The sequence below is a fragment of the Thermothelomyces heterothallicus genome, assembly GCF_042370625.1.
Source record: "Thermothelomyces heterothallicus CBS 202.75 unplaced genomic scaffold P884_scaffold_33, whole genome shotgun sequence".
In the NCBI taxonomy this organism is placed as follows: Eukaryota; Fungi; Ascomycota; class Sordariomycetes; order Sordariales; family Chaetomiaceae; genus Thermothelomyces; species Thermothelomyces heterothallicus.
This window is the reverse complement of record NW_027192594.1, coordinates 310,063-329,853: the sequence shown is the minus strand read 5'-3', so window position 1 is coordinate 329,853 and position 19,791 is coordinate 310,063. Positions and strand designations below refer to the sequence as shown.

At 55.5% G+C, this 19,791-nt stretch overlaps 5 protein-coding genes across 5 annotated transcripts; 4 read left to right on the top strand and 1 right to left on the bottom strand.

Moving 5' to 3' along the window:
- Nucleotides 1-251: 251 nt before the first annotated feature.
- P884DRAFT_287794 (DNA polymerase subunit Cdc27) lies at nt 252-2,150 on the bottom strand. Its single transcript, XM_069443898.1, has 6 exons — nt 2,033-2,150; nt 1,907-1,962; nt 1,632-1,855; nt 1,515-1,582; nt 700-1,456; nt 252-641 (listed from the first exon to the last, which is right to left on the bottom strand). Exons 1-6 carry the CDS (start codon nt 2,084-2,086, stop codon nt 478-480), a joined length of 1,323 nt encoding a protein of 440 aa, XP_069294070.1. The 5' UTR covers nt 2,087-2,150; the 3' UTR covers nt 252-477.
- Nucleotides 2,151-2,665: 515 nt separating this feature from the next.
- On the top strand, nt 2,666-5,912 carry P884DRAFT_210864 (Phosphatidylinositolglycan class N-domain-containing protein; the record flags this gene model as incomplete). Its single annotated transcript, XM_069439032.1, has 5 exons — nt 2,666-2,843; nt 2,909-4,464; nt 4,528-4,718; nt 4,773-5,020; nt 5,074-5,912. The coding sequence occupies 5 exons, from the start codon at nt 2,666-2,668 to the stop codon at nt 5,910-5,912; spliced, it is 3,012 nt and encodes a 1,003-aa protein (XP_069294069.1).
- A 2,302-nt stretch (nt 5,913-8,214) lies between these two features.
- On the top strand, nt 8,215-11,637 carry P884DRAFT_87338 (fungal-specific transcription factor domain-containing protein). The gene is made up of 5 exons (XM_069446136.1): nt 8,215-8,520; nt 8,613-8,637; nt 8,836-8,853; nt 8,946-9,076; nt 9,231-11,637. The coding sequence occupies exons 1-5, from the start codon at nt 8,378-8,380 to the stop codon at nt 11,620-11,622; spliced, it is 2,709 nt and encodes a 902-aa protein (XP_069294068.1). The 5' UTR covers nt 8,215-8,377; the 3' UTR covers nt 11,623-11,637.
- Nucleotides 11,638-13,955: 2,318 nt separating this feature from the next.
- P884DRAFT_210787 (BRO1-like domain-containing protein) lies at nt 13,956-17,032 on the top strand (the record flags this gene model as incomplete). Its single annotated transcript, XM_069439024.1, has 3 exons — nt 13,956-14,233; nt 14,304-15,879; nt 15,953-17,032. The coding sequence occupies 3 exons, from the start codon at nt 13,956-13,958 to the stop codon at nt 17,030-17,032; spliced, it is 2,934 nt and encodes a 977-aa protein (XP_069294067.1).
- A 991-nt stretch (nt 17,033-18,023) lies between these two features.
- P884DRAFT_294871 (uncharacterized protein) lies at nt 18,024-19,788 on the top strand. Its single transcript, XM_069444302.1, has 5 exons — nt 18,024-18,459; nt 18,515-18,753; nt 18,823-18,881; nt 18,967-19,320; nt 19,460-19,788. Exons 1-5 carry the CDS (start codon nt 18,447-18,449, stop codon nt 19,665-19,667), a joined length of 873 nt encoding a protein of 290 aa, XP_069294066.1. The 5' UTR covers nt 18,024-18,446; the 3' UTR covers nt 19,668-19,788.
- Nucleotides 19,789-19,791: the final 3 nt, after the last annotated feature.

Sequence of the window (19,791 nt, the reverse complement as noted above, 5' to 3'; positions counted from 1 at the left end):
GATGTGCTGTGGGGTCGTGTTACAGCCGTTTGGAAGTACGGATTACTAACTATATACCTAGTGTGCAGTACCTTACATACGGATTACACCAGTACCTAGTGCAGGGCGGGGAACTCACTAGTTAGTGCACATGGACCCCTGACTATCAAAATCCGGGGGATGTGCTGCAGCTCAGCCCATTCTCTTCGTGTATTGTACGCTACGCTACGGTATTGCACAGTATGTAACTCCGCAGTTCATTGCCTTATACAGGCAGCACGAAGCGCACAAGCTCAATATTATCCCTTTTAAGGACCTTGGCCTGTAACTTCCATTGGTTCGGCCTTCGACATCACGAAACATTGGACAATTCAAAGAAACAGCTGAGTGCGAAGGGATCCAAAGAGGAAGGGGAAAACGAGACATGACCTTTGTTTTTCTTCAACTCGTGACAAGACGCTATCAGCTAGCCCGAATGCCCTCTACTAGCCAACTTCGTTATTTTTTGGAGAAAAATGACATGATGCTGCCTTGGCCTTTCTGACCAGACTTCTTTGGCTTTGCTGTCTGCATTGGAGGAGCCGAGCTCGTTGTCTTCGGTTTCGCAGCCGGGGGCGCCTCATCCTCTGAGAAGGACTCCCAACCAGGCTCCTGAATAGTGACTGTTATAGAAATTAGCAAGTTGAAAGGAGGAGCAGAACAGGTATTCGTGCAACCTACCAAGATACCCCTGGTCATCCATGATCTGTTTCTTACGCATAACCCGTCTTTTGCCCCGCCGCCGACCGTTGGCAGAAACAGCAACAACTTCCGTCTCCTCCTCCTTCACAGGCTCAGGCTCCGGCGCCTGGGGTTCTTCCTCCATTACCTCCTCCACGGGCTCTTCCTCGGGTGTTTCTGCCTTATCTGACGCCTCTTCTTTCTCGTCCTCTTCCTCCATCATCCGTCTCAGCTCCTCTTCTCTCTGCTTCTTGGTTTTGAAGGCTGATCCGCTGCGCGGTTTCGGCTGTGGCAACTCATCGTCGTCCTCGCCATCGTCGGACAGTGGCTGCGCGCTCGGCTCCTCACTGTCCGGCGCTGTGGCCTGTGGTGTATTTGCTTCCTTCTTGACTTTGGCTGCTTTTGCCGTCGCTTTGGAGAAGGCTTGCATGATACCGGAACTTGGGCCACGCTTCAACGACGGGGCGGGCTTTTTCGTCGGCCCCGAAGAAGAACCTTTGTCAGTCGTCTCCTGAGCGGGTGGAGCAGGTTTGGAAACTTCCTTGACCCTTTCTGGGCCCTTTGGCTGCGCAGCGTTTGACGACGTGAGCTTCGCTTGGGCCTGCGTCCTCGCAGCAGCAGCCGCAGCACTAAACCCGGGCCCCTGTCGCTCTCTACGTCGCACCTTAGGGTTGGTGATGGGAACGAGACTCTTCAAGTCGTCGCCCGAGCTCAGGCTAAGTACTTGGTTTGCTGCATCGACGAGCAGAGCCATGTCCTGCGATATGGTTAGGTATTAATCATCTCAAAATGTTGTGCGAGGGTTTCTGTCTGACCTTTGTCGGATGCGGTCCGACGCTGTAGATGTGTATCGAGCTGACTTGTTCATATTCCGCAAGGGTTTCTTGAATCTAGTGAGCCGAAGTGCTGCATATTCGACGCTGACTACCAACCTCTGAGTTGCCCTTCCGGCACTAGCGAAAGGGTGAGAGTAGGGACGACCTCGGCGAACGATTCAATCTCGGGTGCCGAGCTTGCCATCTCGACATCGCCATCGTTCCCATGCTGCGATGCCGGCGCCTTGTCAGGAGCTCTCTTGGTTCCGTAGATCAAATACGTGGCATGCACGGCACCAGGACGTTTCGCATTCTGGTTCCGGTGGAACTCGTAAAGCATCCTGAGTGTGTTAGTCTTTTATCTGGCTTTCAAACTGAGTGCCCACACATACTGCTTTGCTGTGTTGACATGAACCTTGAGCGCCCGGCTCAGCAACCGATAAGTGATCTGGGAAGGAGGAACTGATGTCAATCGAGGGCCGCCGTGGATGCGCGTCTAGGGATGGAAAAGCTCGTACCACTTTATCTTCGGTGAGGACATTCTCGGCCAAGAACTTGTTGTAGCTATCCATTGTGAGTTTGCGAGGTTTGCAGGATTCGGCCGTGCAAAGCCTCGAGGTCGATGTGGTTTGCGATCGGCGCTAATAAGAACAAGTCGTGACGCGCGACCCAGAAACCAATTAAAAGAGCCGATGGCGTCGTAGCGCGAAGTCACGTTTCGCTGCTGAGAGACGAATGGGGCCCCCCTTGCAGCCGCGGACCGAAGTGGCTGCAGGCCCCTGTAACCCCTGTGTCGAACGCCGGCTCGGTGATTCGCTCGCCCCAAAAATTGGGGGCCTGGACCAGGACGCGACGGAGCCAACGAAAGCTTCGACGGACCTTCAAGGTGCCCGGCGGGCCAAAATCAACACCCCACTGCAATCTCCTCGCATCGCGACGCTTACTTCCGTTCCAAAGGTGCTACGAACACCTCCCACGGTCCTTCGCCTCACGGTCGCGCCATGACTTGCTTCATACCTGCCGTCTTGCCGATCTAATTCAGCTCGTTTCTTGTGCACAGTACACTGCTCCCGTTCCACCGCGCCCTCGCCTCAACTTCTTGTCGCAGGCGTACTTTCGGCGCGGCGCAGTGCGTGGGCCAAAAAAAGAAGATGGCGTCGTTTCCGCGATTTCGATTCTTGGCAATCGCCGTTCTTTTCCACCTCGTGTATATATATTCCATCTTCGACATTTACTTCGTTAGCCCGATCGTGTCGGGCATGCGCTTGTTCCAAGTTGAAAGGGCACCATCGAGTCGTCCGCCCGCAGACCGCCTGGTGCTCTTCGTAGGTCCGTGGAGCAAAAGCCCTTGTGCGCTCGCAGACGGAGCCAATTGCTGACCGGTCCATGCACAGGAGACGGATTGCGAGCCGATAAAGCGTTTCAGTTCCACCCTGAACCTTACCCCGAGAACGATGATGATCTTGTCCCGAGGCCGCTTGCCCCGTTTCTGCGCTCCAAAGTGCTACAAGAGGGCACCTTTGGTGTCTCGCATACGCGTGTGCCGACCGAATCGCGACCCGGACATGTGGCTCTCATTGCTGGCCTCTACGAGGATGTCTCGGCTGTCACCACCGGCTGGAAACTGAATCCCGTCAACTTCGACAGTGTGTTCAACCGCAGTCGGCACACTTGGAGTTGGGGGAGCCCCGACATCCTGCCCATGTTTCAACATGGCGCTGTTCCCGGCAGGGTGGATGCCTTCACGTACGGGGCCGAGCTGGAGGACTTCTCGTCTGATTCCCTCGTGCTGGACCTGTGGGTGTTCGACCACGTGAAGGACTTCTTTGCCAAGGCGCGGACGGATAAGGCGCTCAACGACGCGCTGAGGCAGGACAAGATTGTTTTCTTCCTTCACCTGCTGGGGCTGGACACAGCCGGGCACTCGCATCGGCCTTATTCGAAAGAGTACCTCCACAACATCAAAGTGGTCGACAAGGGAGTCCAGGAGGTTGTCGAATTGATGAAGGATTTCTATGGCGACGACCGGACTGCCTTCATCTTTACTGCTGACCACGGCATGAATGACTGGGGCAGCCACGGAGACGGCCATCCTGACAATACCCGAACTCCTCTGATCGCCTGGGGGGCAGGGATTGCCAAGCCTCAACTCTACCCCGGAGAAGTCGCACCGGGACATGATGAGTACTCTTCCGACTGGCATCTGGATCATGTTAGGCGACATGATGTTTCCCAGGCTGATGTGGCCGCGCTCATGGCCTACCTCATTGGTGCGGAGTTCCCGGCGAACTCGGTTGGCGAGCTGCCTCTCTCTTTCCTGACAGCTGGTCTGAAGGAAAAGGCCCAGGCGTCGCTGGTGAACACGCAGGGGATTCTCGAGCAATACCGCGTCAAGGAAGAGAAGAAGAAGGCAACTGAGCTAAGATACCGGCCATACGGCCCCCTGAGCGCCGAAGGCCTGGACGCGGAAAGCCGGGTGGCGCACATCCGGCAACTCATTGACGCCGGCAGCTACGAGGAAGCCATTGAAGAGTCAGCGGCTCTTACGAAGGTCGGCCTCGGCGGCCTCCGGTACCTGCAGACTTATGATTGGCTATTCTTGAGGGCTCTCATCACAGTGGGCTACTTGGGCTGGATGGCGTATGCCCTCACCACCGTCATCGATCTTCATGTGCTGCACAGCCGTGTCCAGCCCTCCAGGACTCTTTCCGGGATTGTTGCTTCAACCTCCGCTTTGACGGCGCTCTACGCCTCGTTTGTCATCTCCAAGTCGCCGCTGACCTACTACGCATATGCATTCTTTCCTGTGTTTTTCTGGGAGGAAGTGTATGCGCGACGGGAGAGCCTGGTGGAAGGCTGCAAGGAGCTGTTTGGTCATATCCAGTCCGGAGGCAGTCTTGGCTCTTTGGTCCTCAACTGTGCCAGCTATGTCGGAATCATTGAATCTCTGGTAAGTCTATGCCCTTAAAAGTACATTGACACCCTGAGCGTGCCGTGCCGACTTACAGCGTAGGCCCTGGGTTATGTCCATCGCGAGATTCTGACCATACTGTTTGTCATCGGCGCTTTCTGGCCCGCAGTATATGGCTTCGCCTTCTTGCAAGAGCACGCCGCCCTGTCCATCACCTGGTTCCTGTCGTGCATCGCCATGAGCACCTTCACGCTCCTCCCAGCCGCCATGACATCCGAGGACGTCAACATGATGTCTGTTGCCCTACTACAAACTTATGTGTGGACTAAGCTAACAATATCACACAGAATGATCGGAGGCGTTTTAATGGTTGTTGTCGGCATTTTGTACCTGGTTCTGGAAGACTTTGTTCTCTCAGACTTTGCTTGGTCTGACAAACCATCGGCTCCGAGGAGGCATGTCTCGAGGACTCTCGTGGGCATCCAAATCGGCCTGACGATTCTTTCCATCGTGGTGACCCGTTCGAGCGCCCTGTCTTTGCAAGCCAAGCAAGGACTCCCCCGTGGAAACCAGATACTCGGTTGGGTGGTGCTTGGTAGGTTTCTTGCATGCTCTCCCAATCCTGGTGACTCTACTGACCAGTTACAGTATCATCACTCTTGATGCCGTTGGCTCACCGCGCACAGCCCAACAGCCACTACCTCCACAGGATACTGGTTATTTTCCTGACCTGTGCCCCCACCTTTGTTATCCTGGCCATCTCCTACGAAGGACTCTTCTATGTGGCCTTCTCAGCCGTCCTGGTTAGCTGGGTCCGACTAGAGCATGCCGTCTACAAGTTTTCTTCTCTACCTCACCCATCTCCCGCTACTGACGGCACAACAACACACGCCCAAGCGAAGGGTGCGACACCCGCAAGATCTCAAACATCCGAGACTAATCGGGCGCTCCCCTCGCCCTTCCGGCCGCTCACGCTTCGCGACGCGCGCGTCGCACTCTTCTTCTTTGTCCTCTTCCAGTCGGCCTTCTTCAGCACGGGCAATGTGGCCTCTGTCTCCTCCTTCAGCCTCGACAGCGTTTCCCGGCTGATCCCCATCTTCGACCCCTTCTCGCAAGGCGCCATGCTTATCCTCAAGCTGATGATCCCGTTCGCTCTCATTTCGGCCAATCTTGGCATCCTGAACAAGCGGCTGGGCGTCGCGCCTTCTGCGCTGTTCATGCTGGTCATGGCCATCAGCGACATTCTGACGCTGTACTTTTTTTGGGTGGTCAAGGACGAGGGCTCGTGGCTCGAGATTGGGTCCACCATCAGTCACTTTGTGATTGCCAGCTTATTGTGCGTCTTTGTCGCAGCACTCGAGGGCGTGAGCGCCTTGTTCATTGCTGGGATTAAGGTGGAAGAGGACGTAACTCGGGCAGTTTGCGAGGGGGCGGTCGCCGAGGTGCTGCTGAAGAGGACTGATGAGAACGGCGCCGGTGGGGAATAGAAGCTGATCTCACTCGTATCTAGAGTCGGGTGACCTTGCGTAAGGGGGTCCTTTAGAATGTATCATACAGGCATAATATACGCAATATAGACTGGCTCCTAGGTCGGAACAATCCGATTCCTTCTTCTGTACAGTACCAGGTATAATAAAATACCGCCTGATGTTGTCCCACACCGAGATTGTTTCAGCTTCCTGTGCACATATCCGGTAGGAAGGGTTCATGGATGGATATCCGTGTGGTTGCGCTCCTCTCACATCCAGGCAACGTCTTCAACGTCGGGACTTGCCACCGGTGACACAACCTTGCTTGTTTCGCTGCTCACTAAATGCAAAGACACACTGATCACTGGTACATGTAGCGTAATCTGTTCCAAACTTGTGTGTCCACAGCTTTCCAGGCCCAGCGCAGGCTTGCGTCGGATCTTGACTTCATTAAGCGTCATGGAACACACACACACTCACACACTCACATATTACTCTGGTAGTGTGTGAGAAGCAATGGCAGATTCCGTGAGTCCTGTAGCAGACCAATATGAGCATGTGAATTCTGCAACCTCAGCATTTTCTAAGGAGACGGAAGCATTACGTGACCAAGGGTTAGCCACCACGAATGGGGCCAGAAGATGGATGATTATGGCCCGACTGATTGTCGTCTGTCTGTTGAATGGTCTGTAGAATGGTGAACTAATAATCTTGATCGCACAGAGGCGCGCGGAACTTCCTCAAAGCTTGCGGGGAAATGCGCAGCGGGGCAAGCTCCCTCAGCGTGAAGCTTGAAGTGGGCAGCCAATCATGGTTCCTGCAGCTGCGGGACAAGCCGCGTGAGCGATGATGACGTGCCTGGTTCGGTCCAGACTTTCGGGCGTGATGTCTTTGTGTGGACTGTACGATGAATATTAGTCTTTCCCACGCATCTCAGGCAAGCTATCTTGCACACTATTTCTTGCGCTCTGTGGCGTGATTATTTTGTGGTGTTGACCCGACGAAGCTGAGGTACATACTATGATACAAGGAAACACTGGTTTGCCGTTTCTCCACAGGCCGGGCACCTACCGACCACGGGATGACTCTGGCGTCCCTCCCGACTCTACCATGGTAGGCGGAAACTGTTACTGACAACTTCAGAAGTTGCTAGGATGGCGACTGCCTGTTTTGTTTAACTACATGTACTTGTGGTGCAAAGCGGGGTGGAAGGGGAGAATTTCGTCATTTCGGGTCGAGCGTGGTCTGCGCTTTCTACCTAGGTACAGCAGTAACTGGTCAGATAAGAGGAGAAGTTTAACCTAGAGATCCTACGTAGTTGCCTGGAACAAGCTAGTTCTACTTGCAGCTTTCGTTTTGTGAGAGAAGAAATTGAAATAAGCAATCATGACTTTGAAAGAGCTACCAGGTACCTTGATGAGCTGGATCTGGAGAACGACAGCTGAGGGGTGTTGCGGAGAGGTCGGGCTGACCCGACATTGCCAAGAAACGGGCTGCAACTCACGAGCCAAGAGTTCCCCGGATTCGTGCAGCCGCGCCGTCGGCCACACATTCCCCCCGCGTCAGAAATCTCGTTTGTCGTGGGCCCAAGGCGTCGCAGGTGTCGCTTTGCCCTCAGTCGCTTGGCTGCGACTCTGTCACATGCAAACTGTGGGGCATCATCTTTTCCCCCTTGTGCATTGTTGCAGGTTCGTGAGCCCTTGCCCGCAGTCCAGATGGAGGGCCGACCTGCTACAAGTGCTAGAGTGCTGCCGTGTTGATGGAGACCTTTTACTTTCAGGCCGGGTGGAAGTGGAAGGCCGGTCAAGCGACTGTGTCGGGGACCCGACTCAGGGGTAGTGTCGGTACTCGTGGTGTGCATGAGCCGACTTGGTGCCTTGTCGGAAACATTCATTCACCAGCCAAGACCCGTACTAACCCAAAGACCACTGGGTTGCATGTCCCAAGCCTGCATTGACCGCACTAAAAGAACGCTGAAATCCGGGGGTCGGCAGCGCCGGGACCACCCAAACTGGACTCGAAACACCCCTCCCAGACAGCACATCGAGCTTGCGTCTAAAGGCACTTACGAGCTGCAACCGATCGATATCCGATGGGCCACTCGCTGCTGTCATTTGCAATAACTCGACGGCTTCAGAAAACGAGGCGCTGCACTGACGCAGATACGCCCTCGGCGCGCTTTATGTGACATAACGTTACCTTCTTGCTTAACTGCTCTCTGTTCGCGAGCCCCACGCCCGGGGGAGCTAGTTAACGGGATTTGCGGTGCGTAGCAGAGAGAGATCCGCGATAATCGAGACCCCCGAAATCCGTCTCCAGCAAAGGGCGATCGGGGGAGTTCGGTGGCGCAACAGGACAGGAGCGCCGGCTCGATCGCTCAGGACGACGGGCCAAAAGGCGCATCCTTTTAACGAACATCACCAGCCGTTCTTGAACGCGACGCAGCTTGAATTCGCCTACCAAGACAATACGCCGTTGTCGAGATGGAGGGCCAGCCAAGCCCGCCCGTCGAGGCAACGCCGCCGAAGCAGCCGTCCACATCACCAGCCCGCAGCTCGACCACACCATCGACATCCGGGGCTACGACGACGACAACCACGACGGCGGGGCAGATCAGTTTCCGAAGGTTGGTGCTCTTGATGTTCGCCGTCGTCTCGCGGCGCCGCGGGGCAAAGAAACGTGGACTGCGCTGACATGGTTTTCTTTGCGAGCAAAAAGACAACGAGCTTCGAGAGCATGCGAGGTGAGTAGCATTTCAGCCCTTACTTATTTAAAATATGCCTGCCTGTCAGAAGCCGAGTTTCGCGGTGGATTCAAATGGGACCCTTCTCCGAGGCTCGCTGCGCGATTGCGACAACCTCGCCTATCGTACCTCGGCTCATCGCCCGCCCACCCACACAACATTGAGAATCTCCCCAGCTAACCAGCGGTTGTCTCGCAGACATGCCATGCCCGCAAAGTACGGATCCCCCTATCAATCCATTGAAGCCGCAAATCCACAGAGCCTCCGTTCTCCGCCCCTATCTCGGATGCTCACATCACCTCCTGCAGGTCCGCTGCGATGCCGCAAGCCTCGGCGTTCCGTGTACCAACTGCGTCGCCTTCCAGATCGAGTGCCGCATCCCGCAGCCGAAACGGAAGAAGGCGCAAGGTGCCGTTGTGCCGACCAGAGATTCCGACAGGTACATCAGACGCCCCACAAGCTTCTTGATCTTTCTGCCATGCCCGAGCCATATCTCCAGTCGTTGCGCAGGCCAGCGCAGTAGCCGCTCTCCCGGAGTTGCAGACGGAACCACGTCTCTCGTGCTCTGGACTCTGATGCTGACATGACAGCAGCGAGCGAGGAGACGAAGACCGGTCGCCGCTCCCGCCGGGCACGACCACATTCCCCAGTGGCACGCGACCTCCCGCCGTTTACCATACCCACGAGGGCACACCTTCGACGGCCAACACCGAAGCCGAGCAACAGAAAAAGGAGGAATTTGACAATGCCACACTTGCCAGCTACATGAACCTCGTCATGAAACCCAAATTCACGAGAGCACCCATCACCGAGGCCGGCAGGGTGGCTTATCTTGGCGAGTCCTCCAACCTCACACTCCTGGTCCACGACCGCCAGAATGACGGTGACGTCGTTCACTACCCGCTGCCGGAAAACATCAGAGGCTCACGAGCGCGATTGACCGAGCTGGACAATATCGAGATCGATATTCTACATCAACGAGGCGCTTTCCTTCTCCCACCGCGCGCGCTCTGTGACGAGCTGATCGACTCGTATTTCAAATGGGTTCACCCCATCGTGCCCGTGATCAACAAGACGAAGTTCATGCGCCGGTACAAAGATCCGAAAAACCCTCCATCTCTTCTCCTACTACAGGCCATGCTTCTCGCGGGCTCGCGAGTCTGCACCAACCCCCAGCTAATGGACGCAAACGGCTCCTCCACGCCTGCGGCACTGACCTTTTACAAAAGGGCCAAGGCTCTGTACGATGCAAATTACGAAGACGACCGAGTTACTATCGTTCAATCACTTCTGCTGATGGGTTGGTACTGGGAAGGGCCTGAGGATGTCACCAAGAACGTCTTCTACTGGACCCGGGTGGCTACAATAGTAGCGCAAGGGTCGGGCATGCACCGTAGCGTGGAGGGTTCGCAGCTCAGCTTGTCGGACAAACGGTTGTGGAAGCGGATCTGGTGGTCTCTTTTCACGAGAGACAGATCCGTAGCCGTCGCCCTCGGACGGCCGTGCCATATCAACCTCGACGATTCGGATGTCGAGATGCTGACCGAGGATGACTTTATCGAGGATGAGCCTGATCAACGGAGCGAGTATCCTCCGGATCCCGTTCACGTGCAGTTCTTCCTGCAATACGTCAAGCTGTGCGAAATTATGGGAATCGTGCTCTCGCAGCAATACTCGGTCGCGGCAAAGGGACGCAGGCACAACCCCATTGACCTAACCCACAGCGACATGGCTCTTGCCGATTGGCTGCAGAACTGCCCCAAGATTGTGTATTGGGAGGTGCCGAGGCACCATTTCTGGGCCGCCCTGCTTCATTCAAACTACTACACGACACTATGTCTGTTGCATCGGGCTCACATGCCACCGAGCGGTTCCAGCAGGTTCGCGGATGATTCGGCGTATCCGTCTCGGAACATCGCCTTCCAGGCGGCGGGCATGATCACGTCCATCATCGAGAACCTGTCAGCACGGGGGGAGCTCCGGTACTGCCCCGCATTCGTCGTGTATAGCTTATTCTCGGCCCTGATCATGCACGTGTATCAGATGAGGTCACCGGTGCCCTCGATACAGCAGGTCACCCAAGATCGGATACGGACGTGCATGAGCGCGCTCAAGGAAGTGTCCAAGGTATGGCTTGTCGGCAAGATGGTGCACACACTCTTCGAATCCATCCTGGGCAATAAGGTGCTCGAAGAGAGGCTCCAGAAGGCGGCAGGCAAAAGACACCGCCAGGCGCAGCAGAGCCTGTCGCAACTGGAGCAGCACCGCTACGCGCAAGAACAGAAGCGCAAGTACGATGAGATGGCGATCGACTTCAACGTTGGCACCCCCCAGCCGCAAGAATCGTATGAGCGCTCGAGGCCGCAGACACCAAGCCTCGCGTCGAAGAATGAACCTGGTCCCAACGCCATGCCACCTCCGAATAACACGTCACCGCACACACGGAACAACGGCGACGCGTTTATGGGAGGGACAGCGTCGCGCCCTCACACACGGCCCGCCACTCCCTTTAATCCCTCCTTCTCGGTGCCAGCAACCCCGCCTGACCTTTACCTCGTCACGAGGAACTCGCCGAATCTGTCGCAGGCCGTCTGGGAGAACTTCCAGCCGGACCAGCTCTTCCCGGAGAGCGCCAACGCGCCTTTGTTCCAGCAACTTTCTCCTCAGCAAACCCCACAAAGCCTCGACCAGCAAATGATGACACAGATGCAGAATCAAAACATGCAAGGACAACCGATGGACGGCGGACAAAACGCATATGGACAAACCATACCCAAGCGTGGAATGGGCGGCAGCCCGATGCAGCAAAATGCAATGCTACAGCCGGGCATGGCGGGCTCCTACCAAGGGCAGCAAGGCAGCGCAAACATGTGGCAGGGATATGATGCGCCCATGGTCGACGGGCAGAGCCCGAGCGATAGCTGGAGCTCGGGCTCCGCTCCCGGCCAGCCAGTGCCGGCGACACTCAATGTGGAAGACTGGTAGGTCTCATTACACCGCGTATATCACACGTTTCAGACAGCGGCATGATTCTGATTGCCCTTGCAGGTTCCAGTTCTTCGGTATTCAAAACGACTCCGGAAATCCTATGAATCTCGACAATCTGCCCATGCTTTAGATGAACCTGTGTCTGCCTCCTTGTCGCCGACAACACGACGTTATCATCATCATCATCATCATCATTGAGAACAGCAACAACAACACCAACAACAACAACAGCAGCAGCAGCAGCAGCAGGGTCGGGCATGTCTTCTGAAAAGAACAGTCGCGTCTTGTTCTCTTTCTGGAATGAGGTCAATGACAACGAGGAATCACAGGCTTTGTGCAACTGGCTGTTAGGGGAAACGCTACGATGTGCAAGCTTTTGGTGGAAGTGTATCTGTACCATGGGGGCCTGGGGATGTCCAACGAGTGGTAAAACTGAGCTTGGCCGATGTGCTTGTGGTAGTATGTTCCAAGGACTCAATTTAAGGGTACTTCTGTCTCCGGCTGCGTCGGTGTTGTATATAGACGAAAGTACTGTACATACACCTACCCACTTACCCCAAAACTGCAGTAACAGTTACTCCCACATCACTCGGCATAGCAGACTCGATGCACAACATCTCAGGTTGCCCCAGTCAAGGTTGGGCCGCAGATCGGGCCGCGCAACTGCCGCGCGCAACATATCGACGGCCTTGCGGAGCCGCCTGCGTGATGAGCATTCATGAAATGGTAAAGTAAACTTGAGAATGTGTAAGCGTCGTTCATATCTTTCAACTAAGAGGCAGGTGTTTCTAAAGTCAATGGAAGTTTGTGTCTTCGGTTCCGGCTGTTTCTTGATCGCAGATTTTACCCTTGCAAACCTCCTCTTGCTGGCCTGAGACCTTCAAAGATGAGATGCAGATGGGCAGCTGCAAGTCCCCCAGGGCCCGCCTGCGGTTGGTACACTAAAGCAGAGGTTCGAGAATCATCCATAACTGGCTTTACTCGTCACTTGCATAACCCCTGTCGTTCTACCGGCGCTTCTCTTTTGAAGTATTAGAGCCAATAGACGACGGTTTGTGGTTTCTTGGCTCGTAGTTTCGAGACATCTGTTGCCCTTTGTGGAGGGTGTTCTTCCGTAAATGATGCTCCTCTCCGTCCTGAACCCGTCTCCCATGTTCATTCACACTCGGCTCTTCTTCAATCTGAGTAAAAGTGTGCTGCGTATATCACTGCTGCTGGCGGTGTGAATAGGTGGGAGGGATGCGCATGCACACGCTAAATAGGCGCGCTTCCAGATGATCGCCAATGATTGACTTGTGGGGGAGAGGGTCCGGTTGGGTTGCCCGGCGCTTCCAGTTCCTCACCCCGCCCCCGCCCCCGCTTCAGACTCTCGTCGGTTTATGTCAAGAGAAGCGAAGGGGAAATGAAGACTCGAGTGCTGGTTTTTGCAAGGGCCGTATTCTGGAGGACTTCGCATCTCAAAACCGTCGCAAGAATCGGCATCCGTGGATGGAGAGGTGGCCGATGGTCTGGTGCGGCAGTCTGGCAGCTGACTGCGGCGGTGTGCTTGCCAGTTAGGGACTCCGTACTTAGTAACCCCCCGATCGCGTCGAGTGCCCGATCTTACATCGCCAAGTTTAAAGACCGCGTTCAAAATTGTGAGATGTACAACTTGCAACTATGTCTGCCTGCCAGACACGCAATTTCGATTCTCAAACACGCCGGACCAGCACCACTTGTTGGTTTATTTTACCCAGTGGTCTCTGCTGCGGCTAGCAGTTTGAATCCTGGCAAGGATTTCCCCTCCAAATCGATCCTCGCATAGCGTAACTACCCTACCTAAAAGGTACTGAGGGGCAGCCACCTGGGCGCATGCGGAAGCCCCACTAGGAACCGTTCCGCTCGCACACGCCAGTTACCTGCCCGGGCGTCCGTGCTGCAGGGCATCGCTGCAGTTGCCGCCTTCCGTCGGTGGATTGTGACAGGTGACTACTGGAAACGGATCTAGAGAACTTCCTTCTCCCCAAAGCGTCTGCGCTCATTCCTTATATCTCCACGTTTGTTGCACCGAAAGAATCGTCCGGGACTATGCAAAGCTTGGCCAACAACGCGCACACTGCTACACTGCGAGATAACCCCCCTGTAACCCGCCTTTGACGTAACCAGCCCCGGCAACGACAACAACCCCGCCGACTGGCCCAAACGAGCGCGCTCCCGGCGCTTTTCGAGCACGCCCTCGACAAAGCCGGTTCCCATTGTGGGAAGACTTCTGGGAGAGATAGCGGCGCCCGTTCGCTCCGAGATCATCATTGCCGCTCCAGCTTCGCGCAGCTCCCAGAATCTCGCCCACGATGACACAAGCGCCCATGATCTCGGTGCCTCTCAAGGCAACCAACGAGATCGACTGGATCACTCCGTTGAAGGCCTACATTCAGAATACGTACGGCGACGACCCCGAGCGATATGCTGAAGAGTGTGCCACCCTCAACCGGCTGCGGCAGGATATGCGGGGGGCCGGGAAGGACAGCACAGCTGGGAGGGACCTCTTGTACCGATACTACGGCCAGCTTGAGCTCTTGGACCTGCGTTTCCCCGTCGATGAGCAGCATATCAGGGTGTCCTTCACCTGGTAATCATTCCCCGTCTCAAAAACACGTACTCTCCGAGCGTTTTCCTGGTCTGACTTCCGCTCTGTGTAGGTTCGATGCCTTCACGCACAAGGCCACGTCGCAGTTCTCGCTAGCGTTCGAGAAAGCCTCCATCATTTTCAACATTTCGGCCGTTCTCTCCTGTCATGCCGCCAATCAGACACGGAGCGAAGAGTCGGGCCTCAAGCAGGCATACCACTCCTTCCAGGCCGCGGCCGGAATGTTCACCTACATCAACGAGAACTTTCTCCACGCCCCGTCCGCCGACCTGAGCAGGGACACCATAAAGGCACTCATCAACATCATGCTGGCACAGGCACAAGAAGTTTTTCTCGAAAAGCAAATTGCCGATCAGAAGAAGATTGGCCTGCTGGCAAAGCTGGCTAGCCAAGCTGCTACCCTGTATGGACAGGCGCTCGAGGGCGTCCAGGAAAACGTCACCAAGGCGGTATTCGAGAAAGTTTGGCTGCTCACGGTGCTGGCCAAGTTCAACTTGATGACCTCACTTGCACAATACTACCAGGCGCTTGCCGACGATGACGCAAATTCGCATGGCATGGCCGTCGCCCGTCTACAAGTGGCTGAGAGCCATGCCCGGGAAGCACACAAAACGGCCAACAATTTTCCGGGCACGGTACCGCCTAGCTCAAATCTAACTGCCGAAAGCGGCGTTGCCCTCGCCGAGATCACCAAGCGGCACCTGGTAGCGGTCCAGCAGAAACTCAAGGAGCTAACAAAGGACAATGACTTTATCTATCACCAGCCGGTGCCTGATGCGTCCGGAGTGCCGGCTGTCGCAAAACTACCGGCCGCAAAGCCCATCCCGGTTAGCGAGCTTTACGCGGGACAGGATATTCAACGGATCACCGGCCCCGATTTATTTGCCAAGATTGTGCCCTTATCCGTTACCGAGTCAGCAAGCTTGTATGACGAGGAGAAAGCGAAGCTTGTCAGAGCCGAGACAGAGAGGGTGGACGCCGCAAACAGCGAGATGGCAGCTAGCCTAGACTACTTGAGGCTGCCCGGGGCCTTGCAGGTTCTCAAAGGCGGTTTTGACCAGGACATTGTTCCTGACGAGGATTTTAGGACATGGTGTGCAGACGTTGCCGATCACGAAGATCCCTCCAAGATCTTCGAATATTTACATACACAAAGGCAGTCAATAGTTGCGACGCTGGAGAGGAGCAGCAAGCAGCTGGACATGGAGGAAAGCGTGTGCGAGAAGATGAGGTCCAAATACGAATCGGAATGGACCCAACAGCCCAGCTCGCGCCTGACCACCACGCTGAGAAGCGACATACGGACCTACCGGGAAGCGTTGGAAGAGGCCGGGAGAAGCGACGGTCAGCTGGCGACGAAATTGCGGCAGAACGAAACCGAGTTCAACGAGATGCGCACTGCGGCCGAGAATGGCGAGGTCGATGCTCTATTTCAGCGAGCCGTGAAGAGAATGCGGAAATCCAGCAGTACCAACAGTCCCTCCTCGGAACCAAACTTGCTGGATGCCGACTTTGATGACGGCGGACCCAGTGTTGTTGACCAGATTGCCAAGGTGGAGGATATTCTGAAGAAGCTGAACCTTATCAAGAAAGAGCGGATCCAAGTGCTCAAGGATCTGAAGGAGAAGGTACGCTTGGTGATACCGCAGGTTTGTGGCAGTCGGCTAAGATTGTTAGGCGCACAATGACGACATAACCCAGATCCTGATCCTGAACAAAAAATCCATCGCCAACTATGAACAGCAGTTGTTTCAGCAGGAGCTCGAGAAATACCGGCCGTACCAGAACCGCCTGGTTCAGGCGACCCACAAACAGGCAGCCTTGATGCGGGAGCTGACTGTAGCGTTCAACAGCCTTCTACAAGACAAGAGGGTCCGCGCGGAGCAGAGCAAGTACGAGTCGTTCCAGCGGCAGAGAAGCGCGGTGATCAGCAGGTACAAGCGCGCGTACCAGGAGTTTCTGGACTTAGAAGCTGGCCTTCAAAGCGCAAAAACCTGGTACAAGGAGATGAAGGAGACGGTTGAGAGTTTGGGGCAGAACGTCGAGACCTTTGTCAACAACCGGCGAGCCGAAGGCGCCCAACTTCTCAACCAGATCGAGCAAGACCGCGCCGCGAGCAAGAGTGCGCAAGCTGCACTGGAGCAGGAACGGTTAAAGAACTTGATGGAGCGCATGTCATTGGACCCACCACCAACTTCGCCCCCTATTACCTCTTCGCGGCCAACCCCCGCTCCTCTATCCTTCAGCCCGGGACCGGTGTATCCCAAGACAAGCTATTCGGGGCAGTATCAACTCCCCAGCTCGCCCCCGCCGACGCAAACAACCGCACCACAGTCCTACATTCCGCAGTCAGGGGGCCAACCTTTCACATACAATCCCAGCTCGCACGGCCGCATTCCCGGCCCAGCCTCCCCGCCACCGTCCCAGTCAACTTTCAATATTGGTCCTGTGCGGCAGGGCCCGGCATCACCTCCCCCAACGCAGACGTCGTTCTCCCAGCCGACGAGGTACAGCACTTATGGAAATCCAGCCACCATGCAGCAATCACAACCACAACAGCAGCACCATCACGCGAGTTATATTCCGCCCAACTTTGTTCCGCCTCCGCCTCCACCGGGGCCACCGCCTCTCGGGCCGCAGCAGACGGTGCACTATGGATCGGAGCACTATAGCGGGGATCCGAACGCAGTGAGGCCCGGGTCTGCGCAGCAGCATCTTCATGGGCAAACACAGAGTCAGGGACAGCACGATCCATGGGCAGGTCTGAGTGCTTGGAAATGAGGTAGATGGCATCTCACTAAGGCTGTCAGGGCTACTGGGGAGGCAGTCGGAAGAAGTAATGAGGCAGAAGCAATCTGGTCCGGAAGAGATGGGGGAGACGAACGGGCGAAGGGTGTTGGATGAGCGCCGAGCTGAATGTTGTGCCATGTTCCGCATACATTGTGTGGGCATTGGTGTTAGAGAAAATCAGCAGGAGAATATGAGCATAAAGCAAGGGACGGAGTACGTATGGATATGTATATCCAATGAACTGAATGCTCGCTCTCTTGCTCGCAAGCCTGTTCGCGAGAAGTATTCGTTCCTTGTGGTCATCTTCTTCGCTCTCTACAATCGGTTGATTCGAGATGCTGGCAGCGGATGCACCCTCAACCAATCCGTCTTCTCTCTTCTCAGCCAGTTTGATGCTGGTAACTGGCGGGTATGGGCCATCAGTGTGAGGATTACGGAAATTATGATCAGATGGGTGCTGAGGAGTGGTAAATTATGTCATAAAATGTCCTTTGTTCATCCCTTTATGACTTCAGCTTTTCCCTCTCGTCTAGCACATACGACCATATCCACAAGACAATTCGGGATCCCGTCCGCTCTCCCCTAGACAAGCTTGTGAGAGCCAGATTAGTAGTTAGGTCGGTGACGACTAGCGAATCCCTGGTGTTGTATGTTCTCTTTTTTGTTTCGGTTTGGGGAAAACTTTGAATCGCGCCAGCAGCTCATGTGGCATTTGATTACCGCGAAAAGGCGAGAATAGACCTTCGCCGGCGTCGCATCAAAGAGGTCTTGTTCTAGTGTAAGTCCGGGTTTTCGCCGACGTTTATTTTAGTGAGCGTATCGTATCCGAGAATCAGCATCCACCTCGAGGAAGGTGGGGTATACCGCTCCTGCGGAGAAAGGGCACCAACGTTACAAGCCGCCGCTGACGACCCCTCCTGACGAGCTGCGGGGAAGGTGGGGGTCCGGACGGAAGTCACTTCTTACAGACGCGTGCTACGCCCGTCATCCGGCACTTCCTGCGGTATTGAGATGGATTCGGGACGAGTAAGGCACACGCGGCGGGATTTACAGAGAAAGCGAGACCGGGAGGACTAGTGCGCTGCCGGCGCCTACCTTAGGCTTATATAGCCGGGGCGAACCTTTCCTGTTCAGTGCTAAACTATATTGTATGTATATGCCTTCTGCCTTTGCCGTTCCAGGCGTTGCTTTCCCCATCGGGAGCCGGGCACCTTACGTCGCACGCACACGCGGGCGGCGTCTTATTTAAGCCCCGAGAAGTCAATCCAGCCCGCCGGAGGTTTAGACTCGAGGGCTTTATACTACAAATACATCGTCCATTCGGTGCTCCATTGTCGAGCCTTACTTCGTCTTTCACCTCCCGGTTCTGATTGCCATTGCTCGAGAACCAGGATCACGAACGAAGATGTCCTTCGATCGTAAGTTTCGGCCGCGGACGGTGTCGACAAGTGACGGTCACTGACCCCGCTACAGGCCTCGTTCGTTTCGTGCCCAAGGGCGACGATAGCAAGATCCTCATCGGCGAGCCGGCCGACAGCTCTGTTGATGTCGGCGCCGCCGTCCGCAAGGGCGAGGACGTGCAAGTCAAGGTGTACAGCGGCAAGTCGGTGCTGGACGCCGGCTCGCCAACAGGCGAGACCGCCATCATCGGTCGTATTCTCTCGCCTCTAGCCCAGGAGGAGGTTGGGACTATCCGCTGCATCGGACTGAACGTGAGTTTTGCCCTAGGCTCAGGGACGGTACGGGACCATTTGTCGCTAACGCTTTACCTGCGAATGTAGTACAAGAAGCATGCCGAAGAGGCCAAAATGAGCATCCCCGAGATTCCCACCGTCTTCCTGTACGCGCACACGAGCATCCTCAAGTTCGATAACTTTCTTCTTCCGTTGTTGCTAACACGTTCCCGCGTTTCCACCCCCCGCTAGCAAACCGGCAACTTCCCTCGCCGATCCCTACCCGGCCCCGACTATCATCCCCAAGCACACAATCGCCAGCGACTCGGCCGACTACGAGTCTGAACTGGCCATCGTGTTGGGTAAGGAGGCGAAGAATGTCTCGGAAGCCGACGCGCTCGACTATGTGCTCGGGTACACGGCGAGCAACGACATTTCGAGCCGGGCGGCGCAGTTTGCCCAGACGCAGTGGTGCTACTCAAAGGGCTTCGACGGCGCCTGCCCGATCGGTCCTGTGCTTGTGAACAAGCGCCTGGTGCCGGACGTGGGAAAGCTGAGGTTGAGGGGGTTAAAGAATGGGAAAGTGGTGCAGGATAGCGCGTTGACGTAAGTATCCCCTTCATCTCCGTCTTCCCCTTCCTCTGGTCTTCCCTTTCACTCTCGACTTCTCTGTCTCCCCCCCCCAACCCTCTCTCCACGCAGGATGTCTCTTTTGACCACCACTAACGCAACAATGTACCGTTAGCGATCTGATCTTCTCGGTCGAGCAGATTGTCAGCTTCCTCTCGCAGGGCACGACGCTCCCCAAGGGCACACTTATCATCACGGGCACGCCGGCTGGTGTCGGTTTCGCGCACAAGCCCCAGGAGTTGCTGCACGATGGGGATGAATTTGTCGTGGAGATCCTGCCACATATCGGAAGTTTGTACAATGTTATGCGGAACGAGAAATGAGGAGAGCGAGTCGATGGAGAGGTATGAGGTGGAGGTATTCGTTAGAAACTGCCAGGTGTTTGGTCTCCAATAGAGCATGAAGTTCTAGAGGTTTCCCGATATTTTATTCAGTCTCCGAGTCTAC

Excerpts from the sequence above, each read along its gene's own strand:
- P884DRAFT_287794 (XM_069443898.1), bottom strand. The coding sequence starts at position 2,086 with ATGGATAGCTACAACAAGTTCTTGGCCGAGAATGTCCTCACCGAAGAT. Across the intron at positions 1,457-1,514 it reads TCGGACCGCATCCGACAAAG|GACATGGCTCTGCTCGTCGA; the intron begins GTCAGACAGAAA and ends ACCATATCGCAG. Across the intron at positions 642-699 it reads GGATGACCAGGGGTATCTTG|TCACTATTCAGGAGCCTGGT; the intron begins GTAGGTTGCACG and ends TTTCTATAACAG.
- P884DRAFT_87338 (XM_069446136.1), top strand. The coding sequence starts at position 8,378 with ATGGAGGGCCAGCCAAGCCCGCCCGTCGAGGCAACGCCGCCGAAGCAG. Across the intron at positions 8,521-8,612 it reads GGGCAGATCAGTTTCCGAAG|ACAACGAGCTTCGAGAGCAT; the intron begins GTTGGTGCTCTT and ends GCGAGCAAAAAG. Across the intron at positions 9,077-9,230 it reads CCGACCAGAGATTCCGACAG|CGAGCGAGGAGACGAAGACC; the intron begins GTACATCAGACG and ends ACATGACAGCAG.
- P884DRAFT_294871 (XM_069444302.1), top strand. Across the intron at positions 18,882-18,966 it reads GAGATTCCCACCGTCTTCCT|CAAACCGGCAACTTCCCTCG; the intron begins GTACGCGCACAC and ends ACCCCCCGCTAG. Across the intron at positions 19,321-19,459 it reads GTGCAGGATAGCGCGTTGAC|CGATCTGATCTTCTCGGTCG; the intron begins GTAAGTATCCCC and ends ATGTACCGTTAG.